This window comes from Trachemys scripta, chromosome 9, assembly GCF_013100865.1.
Source record: "Trachemys scripta elegans isolate TJP31775 chromosome 9, CAS_Tse_1.0, whole genome shotgun sequence".
Taxonomy (NCBI): Eukaryota; Metazoa; Chordata; order Testudines; family Emydidae; genus Trachemys; species Trachemys scripta.
The window spans coordinates 20,180,595-20,205,165 of record NC_048306.1 but is presented as its reverse complement, the minus strand read 5'-3'; the positions used below and the strand labels follow the sequence as shown (position 1 = coordinate 20,205,165).

Genomic DNA, 24,571 nt, shown 5'->3' with positions numbered 1-24,571 from the left:
TTAGTTTTCCTTTGTTTTCTCAACTTGTAAATGTACCTTTTACTAGAGTGTTTATCTTTGTTTGCTGTACTTTGAACCTAAGACTAGAGGGGAGTCCTCTGAGCTCTTTAAGTTTAATTACCCTGTAAAGTTATTTTCCATACTGATTTTACAGAGATGATTTTTACCTTTTTCTTTAATTAAAAACCTTCTTTTTAAGAACCTGATTGATTTCTCCTTGTTTTAGATCCCAGGGGGGTTGGAACTGTATTCACCCGGAGTTGGTGGGAGGAAGGAGGGGAATGGTTAATTTCTCCTTGTTTTAAGATCCAAGGGGTTTGGATCTGTATTCACCAGGGAATTGGTGAAGGTCTCTCAAGGCTTCCCAGGGAGGGAATCCATTGCGATGGTGGCAGCGGACCAGAGCTAAGCTGGTAGTTAAGCTTAGAAGTTTTCATGCAGGTCCCTACATTTGTACCCTAAAGTTCAAAGTGGGGATACAGCCCTGACAGAGTCACAGACCCAAAACAAACTTATTTGGATAAAAACAGAAAGAGCTCCCTACCCACTCCCAAAACGAGTGAGGGGGAAACTAACCTTCCAGTTCTGATGACTGAAGTTCTAATTCCTACCATGTCTAGCTACACAATATACCCAACTTTGTTTTTTTCATTTTGATCTTTAACTCTGTAATACTCTTAGTTTGGCTTTTGTATTCTAGGAAGAAATTCGAGTCCTATTGGTAGGGCTCTACAAATTCACGACCGTGAAAAACACATCACAGACCGTGAAATTAGACTTCCCCCGTGAACTCTAGCTATTGGAGGGGAGGGGAAAGAGCAGGGCTGGGGGCGCTCCAGCCAGGGGCTCCTATCCATCATCAGGCTCCAGCTGCTCGTCTGCCGGGCTGGGGAGGGACAGGACGACTTTTTCCCCTGCATGGCTGCTCTTTGGGGGAGATCAGACCCACCTCCAATTACCTCCGCTGGTTGCAGGAAGCTCCGTGGCTGCATTGCACCCTCACTGGTTTCAGCTAGGCTCTGAAGGCTGCGCAGCCATGGAGCTTTCTGCAGCTCAGGGAGGTGCCCAGAGGTGGGTCTGATCTCCCCTCCTCCCCAAACAGCAGTTGTTCAGGGGAAGAGGAAGTCCCATCCCACCCCAGTCTGGCCAGGACTGGACGCTGGGAGCCCCCGGTGGGGGCGCTCCCAGCAGTATGGGGGAGATCAGACCCACCTCTACCTTTGGGACCCTCCTCCAGCTGGCTGCAGGAAGCACGGTTATAACACCCTGAAATTTCAGATATCAAACATCTGAAAACATGAAACTGACCACTTTTAAAACCCTCTGGCTGTGAAATTAACCAAAATGGCCTTACCTATTGGTGCTGAACAAAACTTCACCAAGTTTCAGAGCAAGATGATTACACACCATTTTCTTCACTGGGAAAGAGCCTAGTACAGGTCACTGATCATTATATGATCACTATAATCATTAGACTGCAGTGTAAAGGCTTGAAACTAAGATTTTGAGAGCTGACTTGGGAAAAGCTAATTTCATTCTTATGCATGCTTATGCTCGTATTTAGAGAGCTAAGCAGACTTTTTGTTCAGAGACCATAATACCCTGTAAAAGGTAGGGGACTTGGGAACCACTCCTGAAGGGACGGATTGATTTTTTTAAAATTGTCACAAATAGCACACAGAAAAACACCAATCTTATTTTTAAAAGTCCATCAGCAATGCAGCACCGTGTCAGACAGATTAACTGGACTAAAATATACACGTCTTAGCAGAAGCAGATGTTTTTTCAGCACAGATGTACAAAGGCCACTTGAAATCACTTATCTGAACCAATGTTGAAATGAGCCTCTTCAGCCCTGTTCATGACATCTTGGAGTGCTAGTGTCTAAAGTGTGCCTTGGACAAGGCTTCATTTATTTACTTTGTAATGACACATCCCCTCCGCAATAAAACTTTAACACAAGCGAACATTAAACCAGCGGACAGTAAGGCTGCAAGTGCTGTATAGTCAGAAATAAAAAATACTACTACTACTGAGGTCTTATATTGCAATTTTCATCAGTAGTTCTCAAAGTGCTTGACAGTCTAACATATTTATCCTCCGAACATCCCTGTGAGATAAGGCAGTTTGATTACCCCCATTTTACAAACGAGGAACAGAGAGGATAAGTGACTTGCCCAACGTCACACAGGAAGTCTGTGGCAGAGCAGAGAACTGAACCTGGATCCTAGTCTAGTGCCCCAATAACTGGACCATCCTTCCTCTAGCTCCTTTCTGCATTCTGTAAGTACACAAGACAGCACACACTTATAAAAACCTATATAAGCTTTATTTTTTAAGCAAAGGTATTGCGTCCACACAGGTCCCCAAGCGTGCACTGTTGAAAATAACAAAAGGGGGCTTCCCGAAAGTGAACTTTAGCATGAACGGTCTTGTTTTAAGCCTGGAAATAGTTAACGTGATACCAAAGCTGAGCTCCTAATGAAAGCCTAGTCTCTATGGCACTAAATGTGCATTAGCAAGCTCTTCACCTGTACTTGCTTAATTCACAAGTTATGGTTACACAAGAGTTTATTATGCTTTCACCATTCCTATAGGAAAAAACCATGATCCAATTCTTTTAATAGAAATCTGCTGAGCTCTCATGCCAGGATGGAATCTCTATGCCTTTATTGTTTTCCTTTCTACACATATGGATGTGGCTATCCTTGCTCCATACAGAAAGCACCTGCCTCATGACACCAAGTGACAATATTTTGGAACCCTAAAACTTGGAGGGCATGAAGCTTTACAGGACACAGGGATGTGTTGATGCTTGTCATCATGTCTGAAGGCTGGAGTTTGGGGGTTAATAAGTACATAAGAAAAAAAAATTGTGATTCAATAGGCAGAAGCACTGAATTATTTTGAAACTGATTGTAGAGGTTTCTTAACCAGAGCAAAAGCAAGCAGAGAGTGGACATATTAGCAGGGGCTATTTCACAGGAGCACCATAGCATAAAAAGGGTGTATATGTTTTTAGAGGTCCATCAAGTCTTATTTCCATTAATCTAAATATTAATTTTCAATTCATCTGAAATTGTAACAGTTGTACAAACAAGCCATTTCACTATAATTGCTGTAGGCACAAGTATTTCTTTAACACCAATTATAGCAGCATGGACAGGTTTGTTTAGGTACCACCTACGTTACAGTCTCACTCTGAGGCAAAGCATAATTGGGCATCCTGACTGATTCACAGTGCCAAAATGCAGTTACTGTACATATGAATGTGCACACACACTGACACGTACGCTGGGTAAACGTCTCATTGAGCATGCACAGTTTCATGTCCCAAATAACTGTGGGTGCAAATAGTGAGTGAGGTAATATCTTTTATTGGACCAACTCCTGTTAGTGTGAGACAAGCTTTTGAGCCACACAAAGTTCTGAGTCAATAAAAAAATATTACCTCACCCACCTTGTCGGTCTAATATCCTGGGGCTGACAGGACTACAACTATATTGCATACATGGTGCAAAGAGTATTTCCACATCTACATATTTAATTTGTGGGAGCAATCAAATAGCTTGATGAAGAAAAGTCACCATTTCTGCCTGCAACTTGTGGGTGCAAAACTGCAAGTCCAATTATTTGTAGGAGCAGAGCTCCTCCTGCAAAATGAGAGACTCATTTCAAACTTGGGCCTTATGTTTGTTCTATATTCATTAACCAAGTCAGAGCTGTCAGAGACTTAGCCAACGTGCTTTTTCATAAAAACAACTCATAGTGGGTTCTCAGTGACTATTTTGAATCCACCCAACAGTTACTTTAGTTCAAAACACAGTTAATTTCCTTTTGTGTTATCTTACCATGGTTCTCTTCATCTAATCCATCATCTCCCCACTGCTCTTCGTTTGCTAGTAGTGGATTCTGAGCTTCACACAACGTTCTCATAGGGAAGGAATGTCCATCACCCTTGCTGGGAAGACAAAGGCAGAAAAAAGCTACTTCCAACTTGCTTCATTTGAAGGTTGAAATACAACTTTACTCCTTGTTTTAGGTTTGACTCAAGCCCAAAGCAAGTCTTTGAATTTCCAGAGATTACTTTTAAAGGACTACGTTCTGGAAAATACTGGGTTCAGTTTTGGAATCTTGTTTTGACAGAAGCTTATAGACCATGTTTTAAAGTGACTTTCATCTTGAATTCTTGCAAAAGATCAGTGGGATAAAGATTATAGTCTGAATTCATTACTGGTGTAACTCAAATGGAGTTTAGCCCAGTCATTTAAATATAATCAAGATAGATAGCTAATTGTAATTGTTCTAGAGCAGAGGTGAGCAAACTACGGCCCGGAGGCCGCATCCAGACATTTTAATCTGGCTCTTGAGCTCCAGCCGGGGAGTGGGGTCCAGGGTTGGGGTCTTGCCCCACTTCGCACGGATCCCGGAAGCAGCGGCACGTCCCCCTTCCGCCTCCTACACACAGGGGCAGCCAGGGGGCTCTGCACACTGCTCCAGCAGCTCCCATTGGCCGGCAACCACGGCCAATGGGAGCTGTTGGGGCAGCGCCTGCGGACGGGGCAGCGTGCAGAGCCACCTGGCCGTGCCCCTGCATAGGAGCTGGAGGGAGGACATGCCGCTGCTTCCAGGAGCTGCTTGAGGTAAGCACCGCCCGGAGCCTGCACCCTTGACACTCTTCTGCGCCCTAACCCGCTGCCCCAGCCCCACCCCAGAACCCGCACACCCCCAGCCAAAGCTCTCACTCCCCACCAACCGCCAATTTTGTGAGCATTCATGGCCCACCATACAATTTCCGTACCCAAATGTGGTCCTTGGGCCAAAAAGTTTGCCCACCCCTGATCTAGAGTGAGAGAGACTGACACACACATGTCCACAGAGAAGGTGCAGACCACCTGTACACTATGGAGCTGTGCTCCGTGGCAGTTTCATTCATCCATGTTAACAGGAAGCCTGGGTGGACAAGGCAAAGATGTTTGCTGATGGGTCTATGCCTAATCGTCTTCCAGTCAGCAGTACAGGTGGAAGCGTAGCAATGAGGCTGCAGCAGCTGTTGTTTAGGAGTGACTCCCTAACCACTTCTCATCTACATGTGAAGATACCAGCTCCTCTTGATTCTTGCAGAACTCCGCAATACATAGCTGGTTGACACTCAGGCTGGGACCAGGATTTGGCCCTCAGTTTCATGGTATTAGCCTCTTTTCCACTGTTTTGATCACCACTTACCCGGATACAACAGGTAGTAACCATAGCTTCTTTTCCTCTCCAAACACTTGCTGAAGATTCTTTACGAAGCCCAGATTGAATCCATTTTTATCTGGGCCATTTTGAAACACTGGAGCTGAGAACGCCTCTAGGGACAGATACCATTATAGGAAAAAAAAACGAAAGAAGCAAATGTTAAATAAAATATTTTATGCTGAGGCTGCAACATAAGGTGTCTAAGATTTTTCAAAACCTTGCTTTGTTACACATTAAAGTGATACTGTATCTTCATGAGAATTTACAATGGACAAATCCTGAGATCCCTTTCTCACTCGTAAACTCCATCAAAATCAAAGGAAGCCCATTTAGACTATTAGGAAAATAATACATATTTAATCAATGCAAAGTAAGTTACCGTGTATATGCTATACAGTAGCCATCTTTGAGTACAATAAGCCAGTGGTTCTCAACCACGGGTAAGTGTACCCCCGGGCATACTCAGAGGTCTTCCAGGGGGTACATCAACTCATCTATATATTTGTCTAGTTTTGCAACAGGCTACATAAAAAGCACTAGCGAAATCATTATAAACTAAAATTTCCATACAGACAGTGACTTGTTTATATGGCTCTATATACTATACACTGAAATGTAAGTAAAATATTTGAAGTTTTAAAGTTACAGGGATGAATGTGGAGATCACAGGCATTTCTTTTTGCATGCCTATACATCTTTACATTATTATTTCTCTTATATTAAAATTGATGGCATGGATTTGGTTTTGCAGATGAAACCCACAGAATAATCATAAAACCAATTAATGATATTTTCATTTAATCCCCCCGAACAAAAATTATAGAATGAAGTTTATTATTTAATGTGTTTAAACATTCTTTCATGAGACGTGCTCTGAATTTCATTGGAAAGACACAAAAATTGGAGAATTTCTAATCCGAAGACTGGAAGCATAAAACGGAAACAAACTCCCTTCTACGAACCATATCTCAAGTATGGAAATTCAGACTGCTTGATGAATTAACACTTATCTATTAAGAGTTAGGGTAGGATATACAGACCCTGTGTTGACAGATAAAAGCGGTTCAGGGAGAAAATGATAAAATAGAGGGCATTAGAAATAGTATTTTTGAAGTTAACTTCTATACTGTTGTGCAGAGACCTAATGCTTCAGGCTAGCACAAAGACCTATAGATGAGATCTAGTGCCCTTTGAAAACGAGTTTTAAAGGCAAACCCTATACTAGGTCTGTGCAAGAAAGAGAGATTAATTGTGTGTGTGGAACTTTGCAAAAAAAAGTACCAATTTTGTTTCAAGCCACTTTGTCATTCAAAAATGTCACAAAATGGTAGTATCTGCATTGAAAAACATGATATTTGTGCTCTGATGTGAAACCTGATCTTCATCCAAATGCATTTTCAAATTTTGAAACTTGGAAGATTTTTGGCTCTAAAAGCATGGAATTTCAGAAGTTTTTCACAAAACTGGTCTAATTCCACACAGCCCTACCCTCACTCATCATCAGAAAAGATGGGGTGTCTTTTTGCTCAAATCCACTTGCTGTTTTAGGACCTGCTCCAGCAAACACACATGTAAGTAAATTTACTTACAGGCAGTCCCACTGACTTCAGTGAGTAAAGTAACACATAAGCATTTGCAGGATTGGGCCCTTCTATTTTAGTCTCCACATCTCCAATTGAGCTTCTGTCAGCTGAAGAGGAAAACCCCCAGCAGTGTGAATTAGAAATCTTTTTCTTTAAATGCTTTTTCAAATATTTGCTGGTATACCTAGAGGTGAAAAGCACATGCTTTTTTAGAACATTGTTTTATGGTGTACACATGGAATCTTACCCAAAGTAGACCTATTTCTACTGATGAGCCAACAGTGGTAGCCAAAGAGAAACATCAGGCTTAGAAAGAACATGACTGCCACAAAAAGAAGGAAAAGCACATGGAACTTGGAACGTCCATTGGTCAATTCGTCCTAGAAATAAAAGCAAAAAAGGATAAAGGACATGAAAAACACAGAGAAAGAAATCTTGGTGCCTAAAGGAATTATTTACTAAGAATATGTAGGATGTGTGGGGTTTTCAGACTTGCAGAAAAAAAAAAATCACCTCTCTCTGTGATGAACAGACAAGACAAAGAAGAAATAAGCTGGCTCTTTCCCTCATCACTTCCAAAGCAGATATACAGTGGGGCTTTGCTATTAATTCTTTGTATGGAACAGGGCCAGTATGTTCACAGTCCCCCATATGGGTATGAGAAGTGTCTCCTATGCCCACAGTGAATTTGGCAGGCAATAACAAGTGCTTTGAAAGCCTGTTCACATTCTGCTGAGTTTTCTTTAATCTTCACATTTTCCTGGATGTGCACTAATACGCTGCCATCTTTTCCAATGGCTACATTCCAATTTAAAAGATCAGAAATTTGAACTCCCTCTCTCAGCTATAACAGCAACAAGCAGGTACATCAAATCCTGATGACAGCTGTCTACAGTTAGTAATAGCCCAGAAAATCTTACAGGTGGCTGAAAATGCTTCATTTCACATTAAACTGTTGGAGCATGAAGACCCCTCTGGCAGTTTAGAGACAGACTGTACGAACCCCCTGCAAGTGAGCAAATGTGCAAAAGCCTTCCTCCATCTTACAAGTCCTACATAGCGTAACAATACCTTTGCCCTCCTTAGCACGTGGACTAATTCCCATTAGTGCCCCACAGGGGTGTCTGGGTTGGAGGTATGGTTTACAGCACCATCGGTTATAAAATTGAGGCCAGAGAGATTAAGGGTACATCTACACTGCAATAAAAACACCCACAGCTGGACCCAAAGTCCAGGCTCCAGTCTAAGCCCCAATGTCTACACTAAAATTTGATAGCTTCACAGCCTGAGTCAGCTGACACAGGGCAGCTGAGGGTGTTTTACTGCAGTGTAGACATACTCTAAGTGACTTGGCCAAAGTCACAAAGTGAACCAGCAGGCATTAGAAAGCAAGAGAGTCTTGAGGCTCCATCTCCTGGTCTGTCAGCTGACACTGCCTCCATATAAACCAACTGTAATATAAAGTAGTGCTCAGTATTTCAGTCTGACTTTTAAGCCAAAAAAGAGAAAATATAAGGAGACAATGAAGGTCAAAAGCAGTTTCTTTGAATGCCATATCCTAATATGAATGTGTGTAGATCAATGGCAGGACAAAGCTCTTTATATTAGTTCTAACTCAGAGAAAAGAAGAGGAGGGCAGGTGTACTGCAGGAACTAAGCTTATGGAGACAAGCGGACAAGTAACATCATGAAAACTAACACCCAGGTAGGTTTAATTTACTCTTCCTCTCACTTGCTCCCTTAACACACTAGACTTGATCCACAGGAGCAAGGATTCAGAGAAGGTTGGGAAAGTGGGTCTGGGAATTACAGGAAACAAAGTCACAGAAAAGAATATATTCCACTTAATAGTTTCCTGCAATGCTAATGAAAATGTGTATGTGGTGATCACTCAGCCACTTAATACATTTCAAATGTTGGTACCTTGCCAATTTTTACCCAGGAGACAACTATCCCCCAGGCAATACAAGCACATAAAGAGATGAGATGACATAATTTTTCAGTATTTACCAAATAATAGTTATACTTGGATTTAGGAAGATTCTTCGTGTTCTGGTGCAAGATCACCACAACGATGTACTGATTCTGACTTGCTTCATACTTCTATCTCTCTAGTCATAAAGGTAATTCCAGACATGATTGATATTTATTTGTAGTTCTCTTATATCTGATCTCTCTCTCTGCGAGTCTTTACATTCCCCTTACACAATACATAGGACAGTTAAAAAAAATGAATATATTTAAACTGCAACTGGCAACAGTGATCCCTGTGCTGTGTTGCTCAAATTAGTTCTGGGACAGCGTGTGTTACTGTTACCTGCGTTCTCTCTCCATCACTTACTCCTTCTTATAGTTTAAACACACTCACTTGTATTTTGTCTAAAATTAGGCTGCAAGTTCTGGGTCCTAAAGACTGGCTGAAAATGTGCCCTTTCATGCACAAATTTGGTAGCATTTGTAGAAGAAATTTAAAATCAGGTTTAGCATTTTTCAGCCAAGACCTTTCTACAACTGGAGCCTATTTTCTCTTCAGTTTGTGCATACACCTCTACCCCGATATAACGCGACCCGATATAACACGAATTCGGATATAACGCGGTAAAGCAGTGCTCCGGGGCTGCGCACTCCGGCGGATCAAAGCAAGTTCGATATAACGCAGTTTCACCGATAATGTGATAAGATTTTTTGGCTCCCGAGGACAGCGTTATATCAGGGTAGAGGTGTATTTGAGTCACAATGCGAGTTAAACTGACATACAGAATTTAAGACAAAGCCCCCTACTACTGAAATGCAATATATTTTTCTGTGGAATGACAGTAAGAGTAACACAGCAGAGTTTAAAGCCACAATAAGAGTAATAAAATACATTAAAGTAACATGATTTCAAAAACTTACTGTCCAATACTTGATGACATACTTGAAGACTGTTGCAGCAATATACATGCAATACAACAAAGAATACATTAAAAACAGTAGAAAGAATTTGTAGTTAGAAAATCCAACGCAGTTATTCACCCTAGAGAATTAAAGCAAAGTTGAAATCAGGATACTTACAGCACACGTGGTCCAAAGACAAGGAATACGAAAGTGATTTTTAAAAATTTTTCTTTATGTGCTTGATTATATAAAACAATCTGTTCAATAATAGCTCCCCTTAGTGGTAACAATGAAATGTAACTGAGTTCTTGTTTACTTTTGTATTTTACCTGCAAGCCAAAGTCACACCAAGCAAAACATGATAAATGTTTTTGATAACATCAAAAGACCAGACCTCAGTCAATTTGGTCTCATTGCTAGTTTGTCACAGAGATGGGCTTAAGCTGCAAAATTCATATCTGGATCTGGATTTCAAATACTCCAAACTCTAAAGGTATTCAGATTTGGGATTTTGATTTGGCTTGTAAGGGTCATTTGGACCTGATTCACCACTGACATCCACCTCGTGGAGTAATTTACACATGTGCAAAGTGAGTGCAAAATGGTAGTAAATCAGAATTCTCCATTCACATTCGTGGTAGTGTCTTATGTCTTTTATATATGGGTAAATCTCTCCACTAGGTGTAAATCAGTGGTGAATCAGACTCACATCTGGACCAGAGTTCAAATTTGGAACCCCCTACACAGATCTATGTCTGTGTTGACTCTGGTTCCTGAAGTCTCCCTTCTAGTAAAGGATAGAGAGTAGCAGAGCTGGGAAAACTCAATGACAATAATTCAAAAATCTCAACTCAAGTGTATGGGGGCAAACTCTCCAAGTGTGATCTTAAATTTTTCATGCACTATTCTGCAGACACTATCATATATGCACAAATTACACCATTTCATATGCATACTGCATGCAAATATTATTGGTGGGTGCAACTACTAACTGCTCGCCCAAATGATTATGTACCCAAAATGAAAGGTAGGGTTGAGGCACCTTTACAAATCTGGGTAATAATCTAAGAGTACATTAGTTTATAACAGCTTTTAAAAATCTTGTTTTATTAACTGCAATATTCCTTGTTTGTCCCTCAAAAGAAATCAAATGCTCCAAGCAAGCCTTCCCAGTATGGCCATTTCATACAGTGCCAAACACAGAAAGAGAGACATCGTCCGTGATAAAAGAAAGAGGCATGCGGACACTATACCAACACAAGGATTTAAACAGCCTTTACTTTCAGAAAGATACAGACCAATATCCTGGACATACCATGGGCAATGATGATCCATTTTTAACACACACCTGCAAAAGGAAAGAAAAAAATACAACAAAGAGGATCCTTATGTTTGGAACTTAAACAGATTCATAAACAAAAACTCCACCAACTGTAGGTCAGCAACAAAGTCTTCAGTTTTGTGGTGTATTTCTACAAAGAGATAGATTTAAGATGGCTGCTATCATTCCATCATTCTTAAGGCAGCCACCATTTTTAAGGTGGACTATTTGTTGTTGTTGTTGTAAGAGCTACCGACATCCTTGGTGCTGTACAAGACAAAAAATGAAGATGGTTCCTGCTCTGGGGTGCTTACAATCTCTGCATTACCAATACATAGCAAAGGCCTGACATATTAAAAAAAGACATCTTTTTTTAGTGCACTGACAGTGGCTAGTGCCTTTCATAAGCTGTCAAACCTTCCATCAGATTCACACCCATGCAGGCACTAGTGTAGGAAACTATAACCACAAAACTTCTTAGGGACACAAAGTGTTTTGGGAGTGCAAATGCTAACACTTCTGTGCATGTAGGTGCTGGCACACATATGTGCACAAGACCCAGCAGAAGCCCTTTTGATTGTTTTGCCCTTACTGTTTAGCTGTTCTTGAACACAGAAAAACATCTGGGTACCTCTGTGTTTATAAGTACATGTTCAAGACATTGTCATTTTTGTTGCTTAGCAGTGGCTCAATTCACTGGTGTCAAAACATTTCAATAACTTACATAGCACAAACAGAACAGTGGTGACAACGGTCAGGCTTGATTAGCTGGCATCTATCACAGAATCGAATAGCTAAAATTAAACACAGAAGTATTAGTGTTAGTAGTTAGTGTTAAATAATGAGCAAGAAGAGAACACACACTTAACACTCTGTTCATGTTCTCATCCTTTCTCGCATAACTGGCTTCCTATACAACTTGACAGTTGATTCAGGCTGCCAGGCAAAAAACAGATAAACGGTGGTCCTAATACTCCTAGGGGCTGGCTTTGCAGTGAATGTATATCCAACTCAAAGGTAATCAAAAGAAACGTAGAAACAGGATGTGTGTGTACATGTACATTTGTGCTGTGGCTTTGAAAAAGCTCCATTTAAACAATGGCCTAGTACAAAAGTTGCTTACTTCAGATCTTAAGATTGCTGACTAAAGAATACACCGGCCTGAATGCTGGAGCAACTCCAACCATGGAACTCCTTTAGGCTTCAACAAGAGTTCCATCTGTTACTCTGGAGGGCATTCTGTGCCAAAAACTTAAAAATTCTGTGCACAATATTTTAAAATTCTACAAATTTTATTTGTCAAATAAATGTGGAGGCTCCAGCATGGCTTTGGTGAGCACAGGCCACTGGCTGCACAGAGGTGGGAGATCACTGTGCAGCTTCCCCCCAGTACACGGACTCAGCAGTGAGGCTGTACCCAACCCTGACATAGCGCAAGGACCGGGCCTGCCCCAGAAACACCCCAGGACCCCGCCCCTGTGCCAAGTGCACCAGGTGTGGGCAGGCAGGCTCAGCCAGGCAGGATCCAAGTGTAGAGGGGCTTACTGTGAGGGGATCCAGGTGTGGGTTGAGGGGGTTCTGTGTGGGGCAATCTGCGTGCGGGTAGCTCAGTACGGGGGATCTGGATGCACAGGGGCTTGTTGGGGGGTTCTGGGTGCAACGCTAATGGGACTCTACAGGTGGGCCCAGATGAAGGTGGTCGGGGCTCAGCGGGGGGGTGGGGGGGGGGGCAGGGTGTCCGGCTGTGAGGGGACAGAGATCGGCAGGGGAGTCTGGGTACGGGTGGTGGGGGAGCCTCAGTGGTGGGGTTCAGATCCTGGGGGAGTGGGGCGGGGATCCAGGTGCAGCTAGTTGGGGCTCAGTATGGTGGGGATCCGGTTGTGAGTGGCTCGTTAGGGTGATCCAGGTGCAAAGGGAGTGGGGCTCATCAGGGATGGGGGGTATGGGTGTTTCTGTTTGCAGGGGAGGGGTGAGGTTTGGTGTGAGGGTCTGGATATGAGGGGGTCTGGTTGCACGGGGGATGGACGGATGGCGGACCAGTTCCCTGTACAATGATCCCTCCCTCCGCAGCTGAGAAGCGATGGACGCAGGAAGCACGTTGGGGGTGGAGTTTGCAGAGCTTCCTACAGCTGGGGGGGGAATCTGGGGGAGGGTCTGACACAGCCCTGCAGGGCCGGCTTTAGGCCGATTGCCCCGAATCGGGCCCCGCACCTAAAAAGGGCCCCGCGCCAGCAAGAAGAGCGCCTAACTTAGGCGCCTTTTTAATTTTTTCACTCACCCAGCGGTGGTCCGGGTCTTCAGTGGCACTTCGGCGGCGGGTCCTTCACTCGCTCTGGGTCTTCGGCGGCATGTCCTTCAGTGCCGCGGAAGACCTGGAGCGAGTGAAGGACCTGCCACCGAAGTGCCGCTGAAGACCTGGACCGCCGCCGGGTATTCGAATCGGGCCCCGCACTTCCTAAAGCCAGCCCTGCAGCCCGGGATGCCGTGCAGGGGAAGAGGAAGTCCCGCATCCTCCCAGCCCAGCTGGGACTAGTAGCTGAGCCCAGCCCAGGGTAGGAGCCTCCAGCCGGGTCTTTCCAAGTCCCGCCCCCTGCCCCACTGTGATTTACCTCTCTGCCAGCTGCACTGGGCATCCAAAACATACTGCTGGGGAGGGTCACATGACCGCTCTTGTGGCTTCTCTTTGCTTCCCTGTCAGAAAGTCATTTTTCTGCGGGGAAGCAAAGAAATCTGCAGGGGACAAATTCTGTGCCTACGCAGTGGCACAGAATTCCCCCCAGGAGTAACAATGTGTATTTGGCTGCAGAACTAGGTCCAGGAGGGACAATAACTGTTGACCTCATTATGGGACCATGTCCTGCAGTCTTTACTCAGGCCAAACCCTCTTTGAAATGGGGAAAAAAAGGCTACACGATTTGGTTCTACACATAGGTGTAATTTGGCTTCCACCTTTGAGGGGGCAACTTCAGTCAGGCCAAAGGAGCCACATGGTGGGGCAGGGGAACAAATTCCATGCCTGCCCGAGCTGCAGTTGGGGGGGGGGGGAGAGATACCCTCTTATCCCCCCCAAGCTATGCCCATGATTCTACATTAATAAGTATAGCCTGGGAACCCAACTACGGTCTCCAAACTATAAATACAGAAAGGAAGACAACATAAGGCTACTAAGCATCTGGGACTCTATTTGGAAATGGGATAAGTAATCAAGGATTTCTCGTTTTCCCCAATCAGGAGGGCTGGAGGAAGAAGCCAGGAAGAAAATCCTTTTAAACTAATATTATTTCCTCAGCATTAAAGTTCTGAGCACCGAAATCCTTTAGCAGTATGTCTTGGCACGAGGGATTTGCTGTTACTTGCCAGTATAAGCTGGATTGCCAGCATACAATGCTTAGCAAGATTGAATAGATTTACATCAACAAAGCCCTCTGCTTAGCTGACCTCCATTCCCCGTTCTTGTGTACACTGGCAACTTCCTTGCAATTTCGACAAGAATCTGCCTCTGCACCTCCGGTCTCTCTTCATTTTCATAGCGCTCTTTGTCAGCATAGGACATATGGAACTAGAAGCAGAAATGATGAGAGGACCAGTTATCCATGTGTAGTACAGTAATATTTCAAAGGCAGGCCAGGTTGGAAAAGCCATTATCCTCCCACTACTTCCAAAGCACAAACATTAATCACACTTAGAAGGGCTTTCATTTATGAGATAAACAGAGAGGTATTCACTGTTGGACAGACCAAATGCTGGGGAACTAACTGATTCACTCATAAGAGACACAAACTGAAACTGAGGTCACAGCATAATATATTAGCTTCACTACATGTTGCCTTAGATGTTTTCTCTTCATTAAATAACTACAATAATAATGATAATAATAATAGCGGTACCTACATTGCACGTTATGAGGCAGATTCTTTTCTCAGTTACATTAGTTCAAATCTGGAGTATTCCACTGACATAAAATTTACATCTTTGTAACTAAGCTCAGACTCTGGAGCGGTATTTTTAAAGTGCTGCACAAACATTCATTAACTCAACCTCATAACAGCCTTCTGAGGTTGGTATTTTGCCAAATATTTTACCAAGGGGTATAATGAAGCATAAAGAAGTGAAGTGACTTGAGTACAGTCAGACAGTAAATCAATGTCAGAGCAAAGATTAGAATCCAGGAACTCCTGGCTCCCAGTCCTGTGCTCCAATGAGGCATGCTCTCTATCTTAAAATACCCTAAAATTAAGAATATGATTTGTCAAGTAAATGAATCACAATCTACATTTTGGTGAAGTGATTCCTCCAAATGCCTCTTCTCCCTCGTTGTTGTGCTCTTGGACAGTGATTTTTCTATTTCTATTATCACCACAGAAGGACATTTTGCTACTGGGATAAGTGTCTCCTATGTGTATATAGGCAGGGATTGGCAAATTAAACAATAGACACATGCCTAGGGGCCTGGCTCCCACAGTCACGTGATGTCAGAATTTCGGCTTTCATTTAAAACAAAAAATATGTTTCAAGCCTTCATGGTTGCCAACCCACACCCCGAAAATATGAACCAAGTGTAATCAATGCAGTGACATTTGTCTGAGTCTGCAGACAGCCTCCAACCGAGGGCAGACCAGCCAACACTAGAACCAGGGAGAAAATCACCTGGCCCACACCCACTCCAGGAGGACAACTGACATGCCTCCAAGGGTGCAACACTTTTGCTGCTCAAGATGCCCTGTCACCATTACCAGTGCACCCTTTGGGGACCTCCAGGCAGGCATGCCTAGGGCTCTATATTGTTTTAATCCAGCTCTGTATACAGGAGCCAAATCTCAAGGTCCTTACTCAGGAAAAACTGTCATGGAATTGGTGTGAAGTTAGACTGAGTAAGAACCTCAGGATTGGTTAAATGCTTAGGGATCGAAGACATTAAAATATGTAAATTAATAATAATAAATCCCATTATCCTCGACCATTTAAAATCCTGTTAGCTCCTAAACCACTTGAAAGTAAAGCAACACCATGCCTGCTCTAAGCTCCACAGACAGCTTAATTTAAACAATTCTCAGAACGGTTCAACTGCACTCTTTTTTATGGACAGCCACAGACACGTTTCCATCTAGCCAGGAAGCCTCATCAGTTGTCCCTGGCCACAATAGTATAGATGGATTTCTTGAATTCTCCCTTTGTCTCCACTTGCTTCTTTTCATTGTCTTAGGCTTGCAGTGGATGAAAAGTACTTAGGCCCTTACCTTTTTATCTGGCTGCAGCGGAAGAGTAAAAACAGACTTCCAGTATGTCCACACAAAGAGCACAAAGATGACATGGAATACTATGAGGTAGGCCACTAAGAGAAGAAAAGAATAATGAATCATAAGCAGAAGTCACTCTATACTCTTCACCATTCAGGGTGCTTCATTTAAAAAATATTATGTTCCAACGGAATTTTATATCACAGGAAAAATCTAATATCTTATGAACTGTTAACTACAGCTGTCAAAGCTCATTGACAAAGCAAAATGGGAAAACATTTCTTTTCAGCAAGTAGGCAAAACAGGAAATGATCACAGCTGTGGGGCAGGGTTGTAATCCATCAGAGATGTCATTATCATATGATAAATAAGGTACCTGGAACAATCTTATTTCAATATACAAACTTCTTTACTTGAAAGAATTTGGGAGGACATGAGACATTGAAATGAGGCATATGAAGAGACTCAGAAGGGCAAAGGGGAGTTCTGCATCAGCTTTGCAAAGCACTTGGGTATCTTTTTAAATGCTCAAACACACTACAATATTAACTACTGTTATATCCATGGGCGGCGGGTAGCATAGGCCGGGGAAGGCTGTGCCCACCCAAACAGCCTAGTGTTCATGCTCCGCCCCCAAGATCCCTCCTGCCTGCTTCCAGTTCCCTTCCTGCTCTTCTGTGGCGGGGCCAGTATGCACAAGACCTGGGGCTGGGGCCACGCTGCACTGCCCGTCTGTCCACCCAGTGCTGGGACCACACGCCTGCCCAGTCCTCCGGGGCTGGGGGCACTCCGGCTGTGCCGCCCACCCACTCAGCGCTAGAATGGAGGGCATGCAGGGGGGACTGTGGGGGAAGTGGTGCTCCGGGCTCCGGCGAGCAGAAGTGGAGGTGCAGAGCCTCGGGTAGGGGGGAGGGCCAGGGGCTAGCCTACCCCAATGGCACGTTCACCCACCACCCACAGTTATATCTGCAAATACAAGACAGCCTTATTTATAAGTGTGTCACTTAAATAGATACCTATATGTGCTTTTCCTGATCATGCTGAACTCAGAATTAAAATGACCAGCACAGGAAGAGTCAGAAGGCTATAGTCCAAAGCAAATCCTGTTTCCTTACTCAGATTTTATAGAAATTTAACTAGTGTAAAGGCTGAGTACAGACTTGAACATTTGGCCCTTTCAATGTGAATAATAAATTATCCACATTGGGGCAGGTACGTTATTGATAACTTCAGTTTATTTATTTGAAGTGTGCTCATCACACTGCCTCTGGGCACACACACAATTAAAAAACCTCAAAAAAAAATCTATTGCAGAGCTTGGAATAGAACTCAAGTCCCTCTGATTTCTGGTCTTGTTTCTTACCCAAAAGATCATCCTTCTTCAGTTAGCTTTTTTGCACAATTGTATGCAATATGAGATTACACCTTCCTCTGAAGCATCCATGTTGCCCACTATTGTAGACAGAATGCCTGTTTAGATGCATTATTGATCTTTCCAGTGTGTCATTCGCTATATATAGAAAGAACTAGAGTACAGTAATTTAGGAAGTAATGTAGGATTCTCTGTGCATACCAATAATATACATGGTATGTACACATGTGCCGGACTGAAAAAATTCTGAGAGGTTGAGGTGTTCTAAAAGCTCTTTTCCTTTCTCTGTGAAATAAACAGTAGCTTACTTCACAACCCCTCAAAGGCCTGGTCTACACTGGGGGTGGGGGGGAAATCGATCTAAGATACGCAACTTCAGCTACGAGAACAGCGTAGCTGAAGTCGATGTATCTTAGATCGACTTAGAATTACTTACTTCGCGTCCTCGCAGCGCGGGATCGACGGCTGCGGCTCCGCAGTCAACTTTGCTTCTGCCTCTCGCCGAGCTGGAGTTCAGCGGTCGACGAGAGAGCGATCAGGGATTGATTTATCGTGTCTACATTACACTCGATAAAATCGATCCCCGATAGATTGATTACCCCAAGACGTACCCCAAGACATTTTCCCTGCTCCTTCCCAGGACTTACTGAGTGACATCAGTAAAGAATTTCTACTCTGGATAGTGCAAAGTAGTCTTAAGCAAGTCACCCTTATTTAAGAAAACTCATCTCAGGAGTAATGGAATTCACACTGGAAATGGCTCCCACTGAGATAGATCCAAATACTCCACTGACTTCAGATGAAACAGCATACTGCAGAACAGCAATGCACTGTTTTTGGGGGCACATATTTTTAAATAACATAGGCAGAATGAAAAAGACATAACTAAGGGATGCTAGTTATTTGGGAGTGACAAGCCACTAGCTCATTCTGTGGTGTCCCAGCAGGATAGGGCAAGCACTCAGTCATTCTTAAACCAGCATTTAAGGAGATAACTTTTGCTGATAGTTTAGTTATGCTGGTTAGGTGGCACAGTGGGACTTCTCTGGGAAAAAAGAATCAGAGTGAACAAACTTTTCACCAGGGAACTTACATGCAGTGATTTAAGCTCACTGGCAACCTTTACAAAGAAGATATATTTTGCTGGATCATCATTAACTTATTGCCATATTTTCTACATTTCCTTTGTGACCACTTAAGATATTGGGGCCGTACTTTGCTGCAAAGAGAACCTGCTTGGTGCACTGAAAGAGGAGGCCATCAGGGAGTGAGTTACAGCTCACCAGTTCTCTGCTTTGGAAGCTGTTCTTGTGTGTTCCGGCTGACATGGGTCCTCAAGGGCCAGACTGCCAGATGAGGATCAGCAAAGCTGCTATGCCTCCCGTCCCCTGGGATGGGTTGTGTGGGAGCTATGTATGCCAGCTGTACACCTGCTGTGGAAATCTCCAGCAGGGGAGACAGTGCCAGACTGCATCCCCTTTGTACCATTAAAGTAGCACAAAACGGATGGAGCAGGACAGAGAATCTGGCTCAAAGGGCCAAATGGCAAAACTCCCATTGACCCCATCGCATGGGGCTGGAATTTAACCCACTGACAGTACGTGCCAATGGTAGCTCTGTCTAATCCTGCCTGCTCCTCCTGCCTGATTTATTCAGTGACCTTGACGTTCTGTTTCTGCTCCCATGAGAATAAACTGTCACATTACTGAACAAATTTGAAGAAGGTGCATGCGAACAAGGAGAGTGCAGTGGTGAACTAGTAATGGGACATAAAACCTTTCACCCCAGGCCACTAGTCATAATTCATATAGAGACTGTAGTCTGAAAGTCATTATCATTCAATGGCTGCCCAGTGGCCTATGGAAAATGAGTTTAGTGGTCTTGGTCAAGAGGTATCTATTTTACAAAACCATGACAAGTGGCATTAATTGAATGCCTCAATACAGCAATGAAGAAAATTAATTGGGTCCACAGAGACTGAAATACTGTTTAGAGATAGTATTTTTACAGAAGAAGTAGGATAATGTGTGTGAAGGTGATTTGGGAGCATGCCCTGTTGCCCGTGTTCTGGGAATAAACAGAGGATTTCCACTTCCAATTGGCACCTTTCACTAGTACAGAGAGAGATTAGAACACTTCTCGTGACACATGCTATATATATCCTGGTAATGTGCAATCAGGAGGGAGGAAATATTGAAAGAGTATGATGGTTTAATGGAATTCTACAAGAAGTTATTGTTTGTGGTCTGCTGGAGTATGGAAATGTTTGCTTTTAAATTTTCTTGTTACTGAACTGAAAGATCCTACTATTTGGAGATTCAGTGCGAATACCCTTTCCCTCCCTTCCCTTGAGAGCTGTTATGTATATAAATATACAAAAAATGATTTTCAATTGCTTTCTTTTAAGTAGATGTTCATGCACCTTTGGAACTATGGCCAAATGCCAAGGTATTTAATAAGATTCACCTACCTTGTTCTACAGGATTGGTTAGAGTCACTGAAAAAGAAAAAACAAGTATATGTTTATGCAGCAGATGAAATTCCCAAAGCAGTCTATAATCTTTTCTAAAACAAAAGAAAAAAGAAAAAAAAATCAATATGCTAGAAGGTCAAAAAGAAATTATTCCCAATTTTGATCATTAAACCATGATCAGACATAACACTACACCTGGGAAAGCATCTCTTTTCATTTATTCACTTGAATGGTCTCCATAATAAAATGTTCAATCATCTTAGTTACACTGTATTTTCCATTCCTACAAAATGTAATTTTTCTTAGGAGTCCCAATGGTATTGATGCCTGCAAGATAATCAGGGCTCCTCTAACAGCCTGTCCAAATAACATCTTCACTTATTTACTGATATGCCTGCTTGGAGCTAGTTTCCAACTGCTTTCATTTCTACATTGGAAGTCTTGTTTATTAATATCCAGGGATGTACAGTTAATTTTGTATCAATGTAAAATTAAAATTGGCTACCTGGCTAGGCCATGACAGTCTATCAGTGGTACTCTGCAATGACACACAGGGTTTTACTTGGACCCATCTAGCTGCAATCTGGATTAACAGGGCACCAAGAGCACTATGGAGCTCACTGCTTGCTTCAGCCTGCGGGAGGAGGGGGACATTGTCAACAGCTACATTTGCATAGTGAGGAGGCGGGGGGAGAGCTGTGAGAGCTTTGTGTTGCTCAGTAGTTATCCCCCCAGGTTGATTTAAGGAGTCGCAAAAGTGGCAAACTGCAATAGGAGATCTGCCCAGTTCTCAGCTGGTGGTTAGTGGCTATGAAGCTGAGCCTTGCTGGTGGATAAAAAGAACAAATTCTCAGGAAATGCACAAGTGTCATTAGCCACAATACATTTTTGGTAAAGAAACTGAGGTCCAAAAAGATCCTGTCATTTTAGCGGATACTTCTCCCTCTTCCCTCATTTCCAAATTTGTCTGTCTCTCTCCCTCTCTCTGGGGAGGGAACAAGATTAAAAAACCTCTGTTACAGAAATTTGGGTGTTTTTTAACTCTCTTACAAGTATGGCAAATATTTCTAAAACTGGCTGTTGAATAAAAACACAGTTACTCTGTCTGGGAAACTGAAGATATAAAGTTACACAGGTAACTTTACACAAATGATCAGACATTTTGATACAGCTTAGTATGTGTAATTACACTTTTGATTTTTTTTTTAAGTTTTAACACCTCTTGGCAAACTCTCAAACAAACAAGCTTTTGGGCGGTGATTTCATTTGCTCCAACAAACTGAACCTAGTGGGATCAAGACAGTATTTAAAAGGGAGACTTCCCCAAGGAAAACACAGGGTTCTACAGGAAGAGATACTGATGAATTAAGAGAAGTTGTTGGTACTATATTGTGGTATTAAGGCGCTCCTACTATTCTTGACTGTCCTGGGGTCATATGATTTAGATGAAGAGTTATAAATGCTTAAGTTAGAACGATAATACACCATCTCTTGTGTCAGTAGCAGGCAACATATGAGTTTAGAAAACACCTTGAAAACTGAGCAGATCTGATCCACATTTATCTAGAAACAATGGCTGGCCCCACCATGCCATTTTTAGAGTCATTATTCAGCTTCTGGGAAAACATCAATGCTCTGGTCTTTCGGAACTCCCAATGTTTCCAAAACAGCTGCAGTTTCTACCTGGGTAAAAAAGACTTAACTACATCAAGTTTCATCTCATCAATTTATCTTATGCCCATGACAGAACATAACTCAGGTCCAGCCCCCTATGCTGAGGGCAGGGCTGACTAAACCTGGACCTTCCCTGACAGGTGTATGTTTAACCTGCTCTTAAAAACCTCCAATGATGGGGATTCTATAATCTCTCTTGGGAGTCTATTCCAGATCTTAACTACCCTTACAGTTAGAAAGTTTTCTAATATCTAATCTAAATCTCCCCTGGTGCAGATTAAGCCAATTACTTCCTATCCTACCTCAAAGCCCTCTTTATAACAGCCTTTAACACACAGGAGACTTTTATCAGGTCCCCCGCTCAGTCTTCTTTTCTTAAGACTAAACATGCCCAGTTTTTTTAACCTTTCCTCACAGATCAGGTTTTCTAAATCTTTTATCATTTTTGTTGTTCTTCTCTGGACTCTCTCAGTTTTACAAGATCTTTTCTAAAGCGTGGCCCCCAGAATTGGACACAGTATTCTAGCTGAGGCATGAGCAGTGCAGAGTAGATCAGGACAATCACCTCTCATTTAACATTCCTGTTAGTACACCTCAGAATGACATTAGCCATTTTTTGCAACTACATCACATTGTTGACTCATATAACCACCAAATCCTTTTCAGCAGTACTTCCATCTAGCCAGTTATTCCCCATTTTGTAGTGTTCTGCACTTGGTTTTATTTTGTCTTGTTGATTCCAGACCACATCTCCGATTTGTCAAGGTCATTTTGAACTCTAATCCTATCTCCCAAAGCACTTGCAATCTCTCCCAGCGTGGTGTCATCCACAAATTTTATAAGCATACTCTCCATTCCATTATCCAAGTAATTAATGAAAATACTGAACAGTACCTGACCCATGATTGACTGCTTCAGGACTCCACTAGAAACACCCTCCCAGTTTGACAGCGAACCACTGATAACTACTCTTTGAATATGGTCTTTCAACCAGTTCACATGGAAAAATACAAATTAGAATAAGAACTGAGATGTATTGCGTATGTTGATGAAGATGGCTTTTGTTAATGCTATGCTATCTGGTACTTTTGAGCCATAGGCTATTTGAAATCAGCTAAGTAATCAGGTTTTTATAGATGAAAAATACAGCAAAATTTATCATTTGTCGATGCACGGTCACTTATTCACATTTGAATATGCAATATCCTCTTCCCTTTTCTTTGGTTCTTTGAAAATCAGCACTACGAGGCCTCGCTAGCATTACACAACTGCTGCCTGGCTCCCTCCTAAGGCTCATTTTGATGCTCACAGTAGGACCCTCCCAGGCAGCGTAAGCCCAAGGGAGTGGACACTTTAACCCTATGGTTTTGCAACAGTTTGTACTTTTCCCTCCTTCTTGACATGGCATAATAGTCACGCCTCCAGCACATTCATTCCCTATCATTCTCATGCTGTGGCAGCATCCACCAGCCAGTCACTGGAACCAGATCTCCTCTGAAGCATGGCTTCATATCCAAATCAGGCAGCAACAGCTGCAGTGCTAATAGCATGAGATATTCCCTCTGGAATACAGCACATCACCTCTACACTGTTTCAAATTCACAGTGGTATTATGTTACAGAATCTGTTTTAAAAAAAAGAAAAAGAAAAACTATTATGCCAAGAGTTTGGAAGGGACAACGTAGAGCTCTAAGTATCAGTTTTCAGATATGTGCATTCCCTAGAAAAGCAGATTCAAATCCTAAGAGCATCAATTCAGCCATTCATCCTTCCAATACAGAGAAACTGAGTTTCATACAGTGAGTGAGTCTGTGTCTGGTGAAATTTTAGACACAGAGGTCCTGTCTGCTCTGCATGGGCTTTGAAGAAACCGATGATTTGACCAAGAACACAGGAAACAAACTTCCTCTTCCCTTACTGTCATGCTGTTTGAAACACTTCACCTAGTTTGTGGCTGCAGAACAATCTACAGTTGAAAAGCGCGATATTGGCCCAATTGACTTTAATGGGAGTTGGATTTGATCTTATAAGAACTAAATATTATTACTAAACTTATATAGCCCTTCTAGCGAAACACTTCCCAAAATTCCAATGGTACTTTAGGTATATATTTTGTTAACCTCTTTATGTCACTGGGATAACAAACTACTGACCATATCTGCGCAGCTGAGGGTTACAGTTCCTTTAAATTAATTTCTAAAAGGAATAAAGTCGTTCTAATCTCAGTAAAAGGAAAATTTAAAAAAAGTCATGGGGTGGCTTCTCTTGACTACATGTTGAAATGAAACATCAAATGCAGGGCAACTTCCTTGTACCTAGTCCAACTGTAGAAAAACAAAAATAGATCTTACCATGATTACTGCCCTGGCTACCACCAGTACAGTCCTGAGCACAAGACAAGCAAATGTTTCTGCGGCTTCTCCACTCCCCTCGTTGGTGTTTGATTCAAGAGCCTCCTAGGTTAGGAGGAGACCAGAAAGCAGCTCTTTCCTCATCTCAGAAACATCCCTCCCTCCTCTTTGGTGACCTCTGCTTCCTTTATTTGGCTTTACCCCAATAAAGAGGCACAGCCATCAGTTCCACCTCCAAAGAGCTTAACAAACACAGCTGTCAGCTCTTCTTTCCAGGACTGACAGCTCTACCCATCTCTTTTAGGAGCAACGTCTTCCTTTCTGCCTAGTGAGGAGGTTTAACCCCTTCTTGGATCACAGGATTAGACACATAAGTGGTGACCCATGAAGGGACTCAGGCTTTGTGATGCCTTTTAGGTGCCTAGAAAAATCACACAAATGC

The 24,571-nt window shown here is 42.7% G+C and overlaps 1 protein-coding gene across 1 annotated transcript in view; it reads right to left on the bottom strand.

Moving 5' to 3' along the window:
• Window positions 1-24,571, bottom strand: part of ZDHHC15 (zinc finger DHHC-type palmitoyltransferase 15) — a 44,318-nt gene that overhangs the window by 16,838 nt on the left and 2,909 nt on the right. Inside the window, exons 2-10 of the mRNA XM_034782701.1 lie at window positions 20,102-20,128; window positions 16,260-16,354; window positions 14,461-14,581; window positions 11,747-11,816; window positions 11,017-11,049; window positions 9,720-9,840; window positions 7,072-7,204; window positions 5,227-5,353; window positions 3,852-3,961 (exon numbers count right to left, since the gene is read on the bottom strand). Coding sequence (XP_034638592.1) covers window positions 3,852-3,961; window positions 5,227-5,353; window positions 7,072-7,204; window positions 9,720-9,840; window positions 11,017-11,049; window positions 11,747-11,816; window positions 14,461-14,581; window positions 16,260-16,354; window positions 20,102-20,128 — 837 coding nt within the window. The remainder of the gene's footprint in view (window positions 1-3,851; window positions 3,962-5,226; window positions 5,354-7,071; window positions 7,205-9,719; window positions 9,841-11,016; window positions 11,050-11,746; window positions 11,817-14,460; window positions 14,582-16,259; window positions 16,355-20,101; window positions 20,129-24,571) is intronic.